At 39.3% G+C, this 14,311-nt stretch overlaps 1 protein-coding gene across 20 annotated transcripts in view; it reads left to right on the top strand.

Moving 5' to 3' along the window:
• The first annotated feature begins 441 nt into the window (after window positions 1-441).
• The window catches only part of ncam1b (neural cell adhesion molecule 1b), a 76,264-nt gene continuing 62,394 nt past the window's right edge, over window positions 442-14,311 (top strand). For all 20 annotated transcript variants that reach the window (XM_030743948.1, XM_030743946.1, XM_030743945.1 and 17 more), the window contains exon 1: window positions 442-791. In XM_030743948.1, coding sequence (XP_030599808.1) covers window positions 740-791 — 52 coding nt within the window. In that variant the 5' untranslated portion in view covers window positions 442-739. The remainder of the gene's footprint in view (window positions 792-14,311) is intronic.

Genomic DNA, 14,311 nt, shown 5'->3' with positions numbered 1-14,311 from the left:
TGTTTATTTCATTCTTATTATTTTTACATCTGTTATCTGGCAGGTCCAAAGTTAAAATATATCCAGTTTGCTGTCACATAAGAAAATCTTTGCACCTAGCAAGCTGCAAAAGGAAAAAAAAATGCTTAAAGATGATTGTAATTCAGTCAAATAAATTTGTAATAACTGACCAACAATCATCTTTCCCAAAAGCAATCTAAAACTAAAAGAAAACATTAAAGCTATTAGCAACAATTGCTTATAAAAGGTGCCTTATTATGTATCTTCTCTTGGGGGAAACCATTGTGAGTATAAAGCATACAGGTTAAATATTTCTGCATTTCACATTCCCTGTCTGCTTTACTGTGTTTTGAAACAACTTTATACAAACTGTACTTTATTTATTTATTTTTATTGTTATTTTTATTTGCAGCTGCTTCCCGTGCTTTCCTTTGAGACCCGCGCACTATTTACAGGAGGTCCTTTATTCCTGCTCTGCGGAGTAATTCACGTGTGTGAGAAGGCTTCGCTTGTCAGTCAGACTTTGAACTGTGCACTGGCGCTCATCGCTGCTAATCTCTGACCGCTGGTTGTCATCAACATCGCTGCCGCTGACACTTATTGCCGACGAGCTCAGTTTTGTAGATTAGGATGAACAGTTGCTAAGAGAGGCAGGAAACCCGAGGGCAACACCGTAGGGACCGAGCGGAGATTAAACGTTAGCTACACCGTTTAACGTTCACGTTACTCGGGAGTTGCGATGGTCCAGTCAAGGGATATTTTTTTATCCTTGCTTCTCGTGAGCTGTACAGGTAAGGACAAAAAATAAATAAATACATCACACTTGATCCAAAGTCCTCGCTTTTAAGCTAGACGTGATTTTGTTTGTGTTCTGCTGCGAATCCCCATCTATTTCTACCTTTTTTATTTTTTTAAATTGTGACCAGGACCGCAGGCATCTCCTCGCCACCTCCGCCCGCAGGCACTCATTTAGCAGGTGCGACGGTAACAGTACTGCGACTACTGCTAATAAGCTCACTGACGAGCTGCTTATTTATTTTCTTTTTTAAGTAAAGACAGCCAAGAAGCTGGCAGCTGCTAATGTGTTACACCCTCATACGTTCGGGGGTTGAGTGGCGGGGGGGGGGCACTTTGCGTGACCAACCTGCTCGCTGACTTCGCATAATTGTACATTGAATAAAATATGATGCTGGAGAAGAAGAGCCTTTAAATTTACATTAGTGTGGATAGGAAGAGCGTGTGGATGTAGATGTGGCGGGAGGGGGGGTGCATGCATTTCTCTGCATTTGTAGTCGTGTTGATGTGGGCCGTTGGTCTCAGCTTGGATGGGACGTGTTTGTTGTTGATGGGGAGTGATGCTGGGCTCTCTGTGTTTGTGGACACACACGCACAGATACACGCAGAGATACACACTGAGTCACAAGCTTCTGGGTTGACTCACAGTATCTAGTTAAACGTATATTCTGCAAAAAAAAAAGAAAACAAACAAGAAACGCTTTTTGCCACGCACCTCTCTCCATGTGGACAGGTGTGAGGGTGGCATCGAGTAGACGATGATGACAATGGATGAAGAGCATGAACAGTCTGTGAGGGACAGTGTTTGGGCTCTCTGGCACACTGATGCAAAGCAAGCACAACTTCTACTCTGAATCATCTGTTATGTAATCTCATGCCACGATAAAGGCTTTGAAATGAGATCCTCTAAGTTGGTAAAATGTGTCGTTATGTAAGTGTAATTGAGGGAGTTTTGTGGGAAATTACATTTTGATAACATCTGCACGCCCCCCCCCCCCCCCATTTTATTTTATTTTGAATAACATTGGTAATTTCACATGTGAGTTGCTTATGTATGAAGTAGTACTATTAGCTACCCTCACACGGTTCAGGATTTTTGTGGGATAGCCTTTTAATCCTTTATGTACAAGCCAGTATGTGCAGGGGTGTTCCTCCATGAGGAGAGGAAAACGCAGAGGGAGTGGAGCCCTCCCTGCACTGTAATTGAAAGCTCTCTCGCATTCATAATAAAATATTAGGTATAAAAAGGTAAAATAATAAGACCTCAATTGCTGGATTAGATTTCAATTTTCAGTTGGAGGAGGTAGTATTTTATGATGTAATGGAGCAAATCTAACGTGATAACCTCGGTATATTTTTATTCATTCGGCGAGGTGAATGTAGACTTCTGCACTTCCTCTTGGCTCAGTTTTCTGACTTCAGAAAACCTATTTCCTGACAGGACTTAAGCCTGTCACAGTCCTGTCCTTTTCATACCTCATCAGGAGAAGCAACAAATTCCATGATGGTGGGTTAAATGGTGGGTTAAACCGAGGTCCTTTCACCCAAGAGAGTCGCGTTTAGAGCTGCGTGATTGTGCGAAAATCATAATTACAGTAATTTTTGTCAGAATTAAGCTCATGATTATTTGACTCGATTGGACAGATTTTGTAAAAGCAGTGGATTAGAAGAATTTTTTCTTTTATTGAAGTGTATTTGCTTAAAACTTTAATTATAATTGAATGATAAAACTACCCATCCATTTCTTCCACTTATCCATTTCAGGGTATGGGGTTTGGGAGGGGTGGATGGGGGACTGGAGCCTATCCCAGCTGTCATAGGGCAAGTGGTAGGGAGTTCCCTGGACATGTGTCTAATCTGTCGCAGGACAAAACTAACTAACTAACTAATTAGATAAATAAATGTGAAATGAAGCAAATCTGCCACTGTTTGGTGGGGAGTGAATTTTGGCTTTGACTGAGAGGCCAAAACAAGGCAACACAATAACTCTATATTAATTGTTGGAAGCCAAAAATTAAAATTTGGTCAGTTGCACAGCCTCTACTACCAGCGGCAATGAAGTAAAGTATTTTTATGGTGGGAGGGGCTTAGAACCATCTACAGATTAAAACATGGAGGTAGCTTCTGGGTGTGAAAAGTGAAGCCAACACAGAAGTTCCTTAAACCTGTATTATTTTTTGATGGTCTCCTGTGGTTGCAAATAGACTTGCGGTCCCATTTACATTTCTCATATAACCTCATTGCGCTGGAGTTGTGCATTATATTACATGTCATACAACTTATTGACATGATCTTCAACAAAGTACTCACATAGTCACTGTTTATATAAAAATTATTGCTTTTGTTTTTTTACCTTCTTGTGGTTGCAGATTACTGTCAACACATGTAGTACACATTGAAGATGCTGACTTGTCTGCAAGCACTCACCAACTACTAGACAGAAACCAGAAATGGAGGAAGTTCATCTTCACAATAAAAGTTGCGCCTCAGTGCTGCAACCAACATGTTGCAAAAGATGCAGTTTTTACTTTGGAAGCAGTCTCCGTTTCACAGTTTCACTGCTGCTTGGAGAGTAGTTGGCGAGTGTTTGAAGACAAATCAGAATCTTCCATGCAAACTACAGTTGACTGCAGAAATCTGTTAGTAACCAAAGCAACTGCAAGGAGGTTTTTGGTGCAGCAAACCGGTCGGAAATTTTGGTAGCTGCCAGATGGTTGCCAACTTGTCTCTAGGCCTGTGTCACTGAGGCCTTATTCACTCGACCCTTCGGCATCACACGTTCAAAAATAGCAGACAAGTTAACATCAAATTGTCGTCAATCATGTGATAATGCTTGGACTTAACCTCTGTAAACAATTTGCTTATGAGTTTCTGGGCTCAGTCACTCATTTTGGGTCATACTGAATAAAAAAATAGTCCAAAATCTTGGCCATACTATGTTTTGGAAAAGAAGATTATCTGGGGCATTCTCATTGGCTAAGTTGTTGCAGTTTTATAGTCTGATCCGCCCCTCGCTTCCAAACTCCAGCAAGGTGAAGATAAAAATGTTCATCTCAAAGGCTACGTTCACACTGCAGCCTGAAGTGACCCAAATCCGATTTTTTTGCCCTTATGCGACCTGTATATGATTTTTTTAATGACAGTCTGAACAACACAGATCCGATTTTTACAAATGCGACCCAGGCCACTTGGATAGGTGGTCCTAAATCTGATACATATCTGATCTTTTCAAATGTAACCTGTGTCTGGACGGCCAGGTCACGTTCATCCGACCTGTACGTCATTGACACTCGACAGATGTCACTATTCTGCGTCCTGCAAACACTGAGCACGCTCGCTACGTGTGATATTATTGCGTCCTCTGCTGTGCATGCGGGACACTTTTAGGTTGTTTGCAGTTCACACAGGAGAGCACATACAAGTCATATATATTTGGAAATGTGAACAATCACGCAGAAAAAAATCGGATTTCACAAAAAATCTGAATTGAGCATTAAGGCCTGCAGTGTGAACGTAGCCAAAGCTTCACAAACCAGTGGGTGATGCCACAGGAACTATGTCCATCTTTTTATACTGTCTGTGCTTGGAATATAGGGAAAATGAGAGGAATCTTTTTTTTTTTCCATAGTATATTGCAGTAAATCAGACACAGGCGTACTACTTATTATATAGCATTATAAATCATAGCCTACTGTGAATAATTTCAGAAAAACCTAGTAATGAAATGACAGCCTGAGATGAGGTAAAAAAATTCTTAACATTTTAATAATATGTGCATAATTTAGGCAGCTTCAGCCTCTAGAAGTGTCTGTTCTGTTTTTATAGAGAATATTTGTTTTTGTATTATTCAGTCTAGCCAAAGCTGATGTTAATATCTGAGATCAGACAATGGTTTATCTTTAGGTCATCTTAAGTTTGAGCAACTGAATGAATGTACTGGTGTTACATATTGTTCAAGCTTTCAACAAAAAGAGGGAGTCCAGCAAGTAATTTTTGATTTAACCAGCTTATTTACAAAAAATGTGGGTGGGTGAGCATTGAGTATGTTGAACCAGCCTAAGTGTCTGCCGTATGGAGGAAAGAGAGAAAGACTGTGCAGGTGGGGTTTTTATTTAGGTTCTCATATGATGTCCTGTGCACATTGCTCAAGAGTTTTCTGCCATATTAGACGTGCTAGGGGAAACGTGTATTCCCGGACTGGTTGGCAGTGGTTCCTGGAGATTACTGATTGTCAGTGGGTGAAATTGATTGAAAAGAAGGACAGTGTTTGTTCCATTCAAACTGGGACTCTAGCAATATAGTAGCAACTAAAGCAATCACAAGTTTGGAGAATACACATTTTTCTCTAGTGACAGGTAGTTGCCGGGAGGGGGGGTATTTTCCCAACGACTGTCTTGAACCTCCAGTAACCACTTAAACTGTTTATTTTCTTCTCACAAGTGGTTGCCAGATGTTTGCAGACCAGTCTCTAGGCCTGCGTGACTTGACACTCACAAGTCCAAAATAGTGGACAAGTTAGCATCACGTAGTTAGTGGTCACATGTCTGCAAATCCTAAATATACTCTGGGCAAAATCAATCAAGTCCACCTTTGAGTGTGTTGTACAGAGACAAACAGAAGGACTATCGTCACATTGGCTGTCAGCAGTTGATGGAGTTCAAAGCCGGCTGGCTATTCTGGCAGGGGAGGGTGATTTAAATAAATAAACACTTGTAGTGCTAGAGCAATTGCTAAATAGCACTACAAGTGGCTGACTCCTTCATTGTTGCTGTGTTGAGCTGTGGAGTTGTTAGCTTTAGAACTGCGAGTTGTACACAGAGTGCGCCCTGCACATCGCTGCAGCTATGTCGTCAGTCGATTGTTGTTGAACTGACAATGGTTATTAACATATCGCCCAACCCTAATGTTAACCTGACAGTGCCAAATGCACAAAACAACCTTGGAAGCTATTTAAAAAAGGGCAGGCACATAAAAAAAAATACTGCGAATGAATCATTTGTCTATTACCGTCTTCCATAATTTAACTTTCAACCAGTCCGATCAATGATCTATTTGTTTCTGAACTGCTCTTCAGCAGTGGAAAATAATCTAGTTCTGATCTAGTACCTACACTAATATTGTTGTCTGTTCCCATTGTTCTTTTCAGATAAATTGACTGCCCTCAGACCTAAAACAAACCCATAGCTGCCAGTAGTTCCTCATAGGATGCTGGCAAGATGAATTCTTGTGTGATCTCGTGAATCTTGCAAGTGTATAGTTGCCATGTAAGGTTTATATTAACAGTAATGTTTTGATAGGTCCTAAAACTTACTTGTCTGTACGCATTATTAAAATAATTAATTGCGATTGGATATCTACTGCCTGGGATTTGGTTGTAGTTAGAAAATAGTTTGTCCAAATCTGACAAGTTTATGTAATACTGACATTGTTTCCAAAATCCTTCTCCTCAAACATCTTTGGGATATTTCATTGCTTGCATTTTTTGGCCTTATTTTAAGATAATTTATGGTACCCCAGCAAACTAATTGGTTAGATGGAGAATTTGGGGTTTGGTTTTGGTTGAGGTCCTCATGCTACTCTGGTAAGCATCATATTCACTATATGGTTATGCACAATAGTAGATAATGTAGTCAATACGTACATACGTTAAATATGGATATAACAGTTACAGAGTGCATGGTTTTCAGTTCTCATTTCCCAGCTCATTGCACTGCTAATCATGGTCCAGAGTCTAAACTGTCACCATTTTATGATTTATGACTCATAAACTAGTCACTTTCTCACATATCTTATATGCCATCACAGAAGCTAAAATTAATTTTTTTAAATTTATTTTATTGACGTATAACAAATGGTGGTTTAAAATAGCACTTTTGAACTTTGAGCAGTTACATGTAAATCAAAGAAAATCTTAATCTTTTTACAGATGATTATATGGCGTAGTTGCAGTATTAGTGACTGAACTGAGATTCAGGAAGGATTAACCCTCTTTCTCTATCTCTTTCCCACTCCTGATGGCTGCATGCTCAATGGGCCCGTTGATCCGCTTGACATGATTATTAATTGATCCTCTTTGAACTGATAACTGGGATATGGAATCATTTCAGAAAATGAAACATAGCCTCGGAACTTAAAGTGAGAGAATTTAAGGAGAACTGGGCACGATACAGTGAGAGATGACTTCCCACTGTCCTCATCGTGTGAAACTGATGAATGAACTGTATGTCTGCATTTGACCCACGTGGCTCCTTTGACCAGGAAAATGTGCCTCTGTACTTTACAGTAGGATTGTTTCACTTAGCGTGTTACATCATCAGTCAGATCATGTGGAAATGATGACGTCGCTCTGTGCTGCGCCATGCAAATCAAGATGGAAGCATAGCTGACTCTAGGCTGACTTACAAAAGCTCCAGACTTCAGACTTAGCTTCGTGAGGGAACAAGTCCAACAACTCCAACTTAATAAAGCCAGTCGGGCGTGTGTGTGTGCACATTGTGTACTGGCAGCGGTGTTTGCCATATTGAGGTTTTATTTGGGAGGTCCACTAAAATAGATTTTCCTCCCCCAAAACAGACTCTACAGTCACCTACATGACTACAACCAATAATTTTACAAAATTATATAACCCCACTGAGAGCAGAGGCCTTAGCAGTTTGTCCCTGCACTAATGTGACCTTTTGTATCTCAGCTCAGCATAGTTATACCTTGCACAGAGACAATAGTTGCATATGATCAGGGCTGCAGCCTCTGTTTTTGTTATTGATAAATTTCTTTGTCAATCTTGTCTAATTTACCATTTAGGATTCTAAAATTATTGTCTTTAAATTATTTGTGTTGCTAGGTAGGATCAGTCATTTGCAAACATTAAAAGAAAGAAAAGGACATTTTGGATATATTGGACAAAGGATGTTGAAGATGGAGCTGTCAGGCAGGAGGGAAAGAGGAAGCCCACAGAGGAGGTTCATGGATGTAGTGAAGGAGGACATGCAGAAGGTTGGTGTGACAAAAGAGGATGTTGGGGATAGGGTGAGATAGATGCAGATGATCTGCTGTGGTGAACCCTAAAGGGAGCAGCCAAAAGGCGAAGATGATGATCAAAGCAAATGTGTTTGTGTGTGAACCAGGGGTTATCACTTATAAACCAAAGCTGCAACAGTGATGCTGCTTTAATGAGCATCTGCAGAGTATACTAAACCATAAAAAGCTAAACCCATAGCTTACAGTAAAACCTCCAGTTTCTGTGATTTTTTTTTTTTTTTTTTGTCTTATCAAATAACTTAACCTGCCATCATCTGAGTGTCCACTGACAGGCCAGTGCTAAGCTTTAAAGGATGTTTATTGAAGCCGAATTTGTTTCACTACGTAACACATCATGGAGACAAACAACTATTGCATTGGGAAACAATTTCTGGGAGACAGTTGTCAGCTATTCATTTTTCAAGGGTTTTATTTGTTGAGACGAGTAATTTCAAAAATTTATTATGTTAGTTTAACTGTGAGACAGTCCATGATACCCGTTCTCCTACTCAGATTCTGTGAGACTGTTATAAGTGATGTGTGAGAGATATCAGAGCTACTAAGGTTTTCATCCAGAATTAGGGAGAAGGAGCAAAAGGGGGGAGGGCTGTGGCTGTGTTTTTATTCTAGCCAGGACTGCTTGACTCTTTGGTGATGGGGACTGGATTAGACAGATCCAGGTCTGAGAGAGTTGAGGAGATTCATTGCCTAAGGATGCTAAAAGATAACATTACACGTGCATGTTACCCTGTGAGGCACTGTAGGAGGAACATAAACATCCTTTCCTAAGGGTGTGCTCACAGAACACTCACAGGCGGTGGGCTTAGGTTTTATTTATTTATTTATTTTATTAGCAGATTAAGCTTCTGCTGTGGTAGAGTTCTTATGGCATCCCTGTGAGGTTTGACTTAATATATCTGGGATTAATATTAATCAGATTTAATTTAAAAGTATGAAACAGGTTAAAGTAAACTAAACAGAGTGGCCTGGAAGGCGAGCTTTGGTTTGCATTTTGTTTTCTAATGTGTATGAGCAGTAAAAATCTGCTTCAGACTCTGCTACAGATCAGACTGCCTTCATACTGTGGGTACGTCTCTCAGATACAGACATGCTACTATATCAGCACTCATGAAATTAGGGCAATGTGTCCTTGTCATTCATTGAATTAACAACAAAAAAAAAAAGAGGCCCCACATTATGAACACAGGATCCCGGTGGACATGTAACTCTAAACTGACAAACCTTTAGGCATTATTCTCTCTTCTTTGAAGCTTTTGCTTTGTAGACTTTCAAAATTTTGAGTATCAATTATCTGCTTGGAGTAGGTGAAGCAATTTAACCCTCTAATTGCACCCAAGTAATGGTTTAAGGAAGATGCGTTTATAATTAAATGTTTGCAGACAGCTGAGTATGTCTATGGTACTAATGGTACTGGTGGAAACAACCAGTCTTATTTTCCCAAAGGTTTGACTGGTTCCCCTCATCTGTGCAAATGCTTGATGCACTTAGAGAATGTGCCACCTTTTCTCTCCAGTTTATTCACCCTTAAATAAAGACTGATTTCGCCTTTGCTTAGGATGATATGAACTGAGTACCTACTGGCTCTGTGTGGCCTTTCTGTGCCCTATTTGGCAGTGAGTGAAGCCAGGAGAGACAGCACTCCTGTGACCCAAACTAAATCATCACAGCCTCGTCTTTGGCCCATGTGGCCCCCTGAAATAAGAGATGGGCTTACAATCATGTCATGTCCGTGTTGGGAGGAACTGTGTCCCACTTTACAAGAGATGCAAATGAGTCTCCTCAGCTCGAGCTTACGGAGTCTTATCGAGCTTACAGTATGTCTGATTTAAGAAAATGGGTGTCTTTCTATAATAAAGTAACATGCTGTTGGCTAGGATTTAGCTCTCAACTTCCTTTGTGTAGCATGAAGGGAACTGGTGTGTGTGTGTGTGTGTGTGTGTGTGTGTGTGTGTGTGTGTGTGTGTGTGTGTGTGTGTGTGTGTGTGTGTGTGTGTGTGTGTCTTCTCATGCATCCATGCACATGATGGTGCATTCATTACTGAAACACTGTAGGATGCATCACTGTGCGTAAAGCAGGGAAAATTTGGATTGCCATGCCCTAGGCTTTCTTTTGATTCAGTCACTATAGTGTGTCACACTTTCTAACATTATACTCCTTACAGGGGTTAGTCATTGCCTGGCAACTTGAAAATACCTCTGTTTCTCACAGTCTTGACATGTGTTAATATCATTATGGAAAATATCCATCATAGTGGTACCACTGGAGGTATCTTATAGTGCAGATAGAACATTTAAAGCTAAATCCTGTAAATCTTTGCATTTTAAGTTTTGTGATATGTGACCTATTTTATAATCTAAAAGTTTTGTCATCTTTGGGTGGATTTTACTTTAAGTTATCATCTGCCTGAAACCAAACAAAATAATCTATCTTGTAACATTTGGGAGGCTAATGGTCAACACCTGCTTGAGGACTTCTGGAAAATTGTAACGCAAGTTATCTAAGCCGGACCTGCCCTCCTCAAGACAGAAAATCACCTTGCAGTTGCTTTTCTTGATGGCTGCTACACACAGTTAGCTGAAGACAATCTGAAATTGCAAATAGAAAAAACAAAAAATACAAATTCCAGAGTAGATACACACTGAAACCACCATATTGTTAGAGAACCAGAAGCCTACCACTTTATTCTCCAAGCTACCCTGTATTCTGAAACTGGAACACAAAAAAAAAGAAAAGGTTTTATGCCATTGCAACCAGACTCTGAATGTCAACCAAAAGAACGAGAAGAGACTGACATTTATCTGAAACTGGGTTACATGGGATTTGATTCTTCTCTGAACAGGGTACACTCCTTCCTCATCAGTGCAGGACACTTTTCTCTATTTGAAAGTTTTTCAATTACTTTTCTACACTAAAGATGAGTGATGGCCTGAGATGAGCCCAAATTTGGACTTGCACAAAAATGCTTTTGACTCAAGGCCCCTTTCCACCTATCTACACTAATAGCAATATTTTGAATAGCAGCTAAAGAACTAATTTTAGAAAATATAGCGAAAAGTTTGTGTCTCTGATTACTAGATGACTCATTCTTCCTAAATTAGAGGATGCAACACTGCCCACCCATACTCAGCTGGATCAGAGATCAGGTACGCAGTAACTCTAAAGGGGCTCTGGTGACGCTAAAATGTGTGGCTATGAATATAGATTAAATGTGCAGTAAAACATTTTACCTGTTGTGACCAGTCATTTGTAGTAAAATATTGTATGTGATGATATGTAATGGAACAATTGAAGCGTTTTTTGTTTTTTTTTTAATCCCCTCTGCTTTTCATTATCAGTAATATTATATTTTGTTTGCTCTTTTTTAATCTATATTTTTTGTGCCTGTCTTAGTTTAAAAAAGTGCCAAAAAATATCACTTAACTAGTGCAGTGGCACTCATTCAGAGGGGAAAAAAAACCTAATTAGATCACAGCAAGAAGGCTCTATCTCCAGGGGGGCACTAGCAACTATAGCTATATCTGATCCATTCAACATGCAGGATCCACTTTGAAATAATGACAGCGACTCTCACAGCAAGCAGCGCTCGCCAGACCTGCAGAAATATTTTAACATTCACTGAAGTATGCAGTATTTAAACCCATTTAATGGTTTTACACGTGGCGGGGGGTTGTCTGATATAACACATACATGTAGAAAGCAGGACATGTTGAGTATTTTAAATGCAGTCATAAACAAATGACCCTTACAATTTGCATAAAAATCACTAACTGTATTCAAAAGCAATTTATTCATATTCATAATAATCACCTTTTTGTAGATTTATTAGCCTGTAGCCACAGGGATGAGTTAATGTCATATTATTGTCAAGTTAATTATATTTTATGGGTAAATGTTTCAGTATTAGGATTTTAAGAGCATTAGAAGGAGAGGAAAAATTTAGAAAGTGATATCACTGTGGCTGGGAATTAACCTCATTTCATTCTCATTCATGCAGAGCAATCTTAAAATTATGTAATGATATGCCCAAAGATAGAGAGAAGCCTACATGGCAACACGAACCCTATTTTTAATTTTTAGCTGAAGTTTTTTAGCTCCCGTGACTGTAGGTGCACGGACATTCATATTGTGTCCAGTATTCAGTATTTACAGATAATTTCTAATCAGTTTGTTTAATATGTTTAATTCTGATTGTTTCTTTGATTGTCTATAAACTGTTTCTTTTTCCAGGAATAGGGAAACCAGTGTATACTGTTTTGGAGATTCCTCTCATTCAAATTTGAGCATTATTGTCCACTTTGACCTTTTCTTATCTGTACAGTGCATGCAGGCCTGTGGTGATTGATCATGATGAGAATGATTGATGCAAAGAAAACTATACCATCTCTCAATATTTGCTTTCTTACTGTTTGCTTCTACCGTGCATTTTCATCTTTTTTCCCATTTGACAGGCACTCTATTTCGAATTGAGGTGTTTTAACTTCTAACTGAAATGCTTTCCGCTATATTTCTGGTAACACAGAGTCACAGCAACCTTTTTTCCCCCCAACAGAATAGCTTCTCTAAGAAAGTGTAGCACTTGAAGAGGTTCACTCTATTTACCGCAGACCCCAACCGTTTTCACTCACACTGTAACTAATCAGATGTAACCACTGAAGTTTGGGTGTGGAAGCAATTTTCTGAGGCTGTTAACGGCCATTTAAAGTTGTTTTTATTGCGAGGACTGGATTCCTAACATTAACTGGCAGTGTTATGAGCACTTAGTGGAATTTCGAAACCCGGCACCCACACCCATTGGTTAGGAGGTGCAGCTGGAAAACTCAGTTGTCCATCTTAGTCAGAGACCACTGGAGTGCTACAGAGACGGGGTGCAGGTGATGGATGGGATTTGTTCTGAAATGCTGAAGGCTGTTTAGATATCGTGGGGCTTGGTAACGGCTCTCTAGGACCAGTACACCACCACATCTCTATTTCTGGGTTGTTGTTGGGCCACCCTGGTATTGCATACGAGTATTTTGTAATACCCTGTTTTAGGGTGCTGGAAATTAACTTTCAGGTTATTGTTGAACTTAAGATTTTACTCTGTATGGAACATTTAGTTTCAGACCTTAAACCGGGCTAACAAACCACATTTAGTGCTGACTCACCCTATGACAGCTGGGATAGGCTCCAGCCTCCCCACGACCCTGAATTGGATAAGCGGAAGAAAATGGATGGATGGATGGATGACTAACAAGCTTTAAATCACTTGTGTTAAGAGGAACAACTCATAATGCAGCAGTCGCTGTAGAAGGCTGTAGTTACACTGATGCTCTGTCCCCTCAAAAAAGAATAATTGAATGCAGTATGTGTTTCTTTTCCAGAGAGGTAGAGAACTACAATTTACATCATAGATTTTTTTTTTTCTTTTTTTCCATTCATTGATTTTAGGTGCTGTGTAAAAACACTTAGGCACAGTGCCCAAGTCATACAATTAGAGGGTAAACTCTGCACACATAATGTCCTGCCAGTAATTCCACATGAATCTTCTGCTTGTTGACATTGATAAGGATGCTTCTGGATAGGGAGTCAGACATTTATTGACACAGAACATAGGAATACTCTCAACATGGCTGTGGAAGTCCCATCATTAGATTTTTTGCAATAAAATGAAAAACTTAAAAGTTGAATCACACATTACCCCACCATAGATAGACATGTAGATCTTAGTGCCGATGATTCATAACTTGTGAAATTTCACTCTAAATCTTGACAAATAGTTTTTTTTGTGTGTTTTGAGCATTACTGATCAAGCAGTGACATTAAACTGTCTCAATACTAACCCATCATAAAACATTTGCTTAGTATTTGTTTAGTATTGATTCACTGATGTCATATTAAAGTGCCATTGCACCAAACTGAATATAAAAACAAAGCCATTACCCTTCATCATTTTCCTTCATTTAATCTAAATCATTAAAAAAAAATGAAGTGCAGATAAAGAGCAGCTGATGAGTGAGAAAACAGTTCTTCACCCCTGAGACAATGGATATGATAGATCCCATATATAACTGAATAGCCTGATCTTAAGTTTAATATTAAATAATTAAAAATTGCAATGAGCAGATTGTTACAATCCTTTTCATCTGTCCTCTGTATTACTTTATTGATAGGCAATGTTTTTTATCGATACTGGCAGTGCCTCTAACTATCCAAAATCCAAAAATGGATTAAAATAGTTAGTAGAAAATAGTAGATTAAAAAAATCAAGCAGTAATCAATAATGCTTACCATCTGATTTACACAAGTACTGCTTGGAGACTGAAAATGTAGTATCCAAGCAGAATTTGTATAGTACAGAGCCTTCTTTGAACCTAACTTTTTTTTTTTAATGCCGTGCTGTGAGCTTGGCATCTCGTCTTGCTTGTCTGTCTTGCTCTGTTTTACCCTGTCTCTCACACTGCTTCCTAAAGGGTCCCCACTCAGTATGACTCATTGACT

Source organism: Archocentrus centrarchus, chromosome 13 (assembly GCF_007364275.1).
Source record: "Archocentrus centrarchus isolate MPI-CPG fArcCen1 chromosome 13, fArcCen1, whole genome shotgun sequence".
Lineage (NCBI taxonomy): Eukaryota > Metazoa > Chordata > Actinopteri > Cichliformes > Cichlidae > Archocentrus > Archocentrus centrarchus.
Note: the sequence above shows the minus strand (reverse complement) of the source record. Positions and strands in the feature narration are given on the sequence as shown.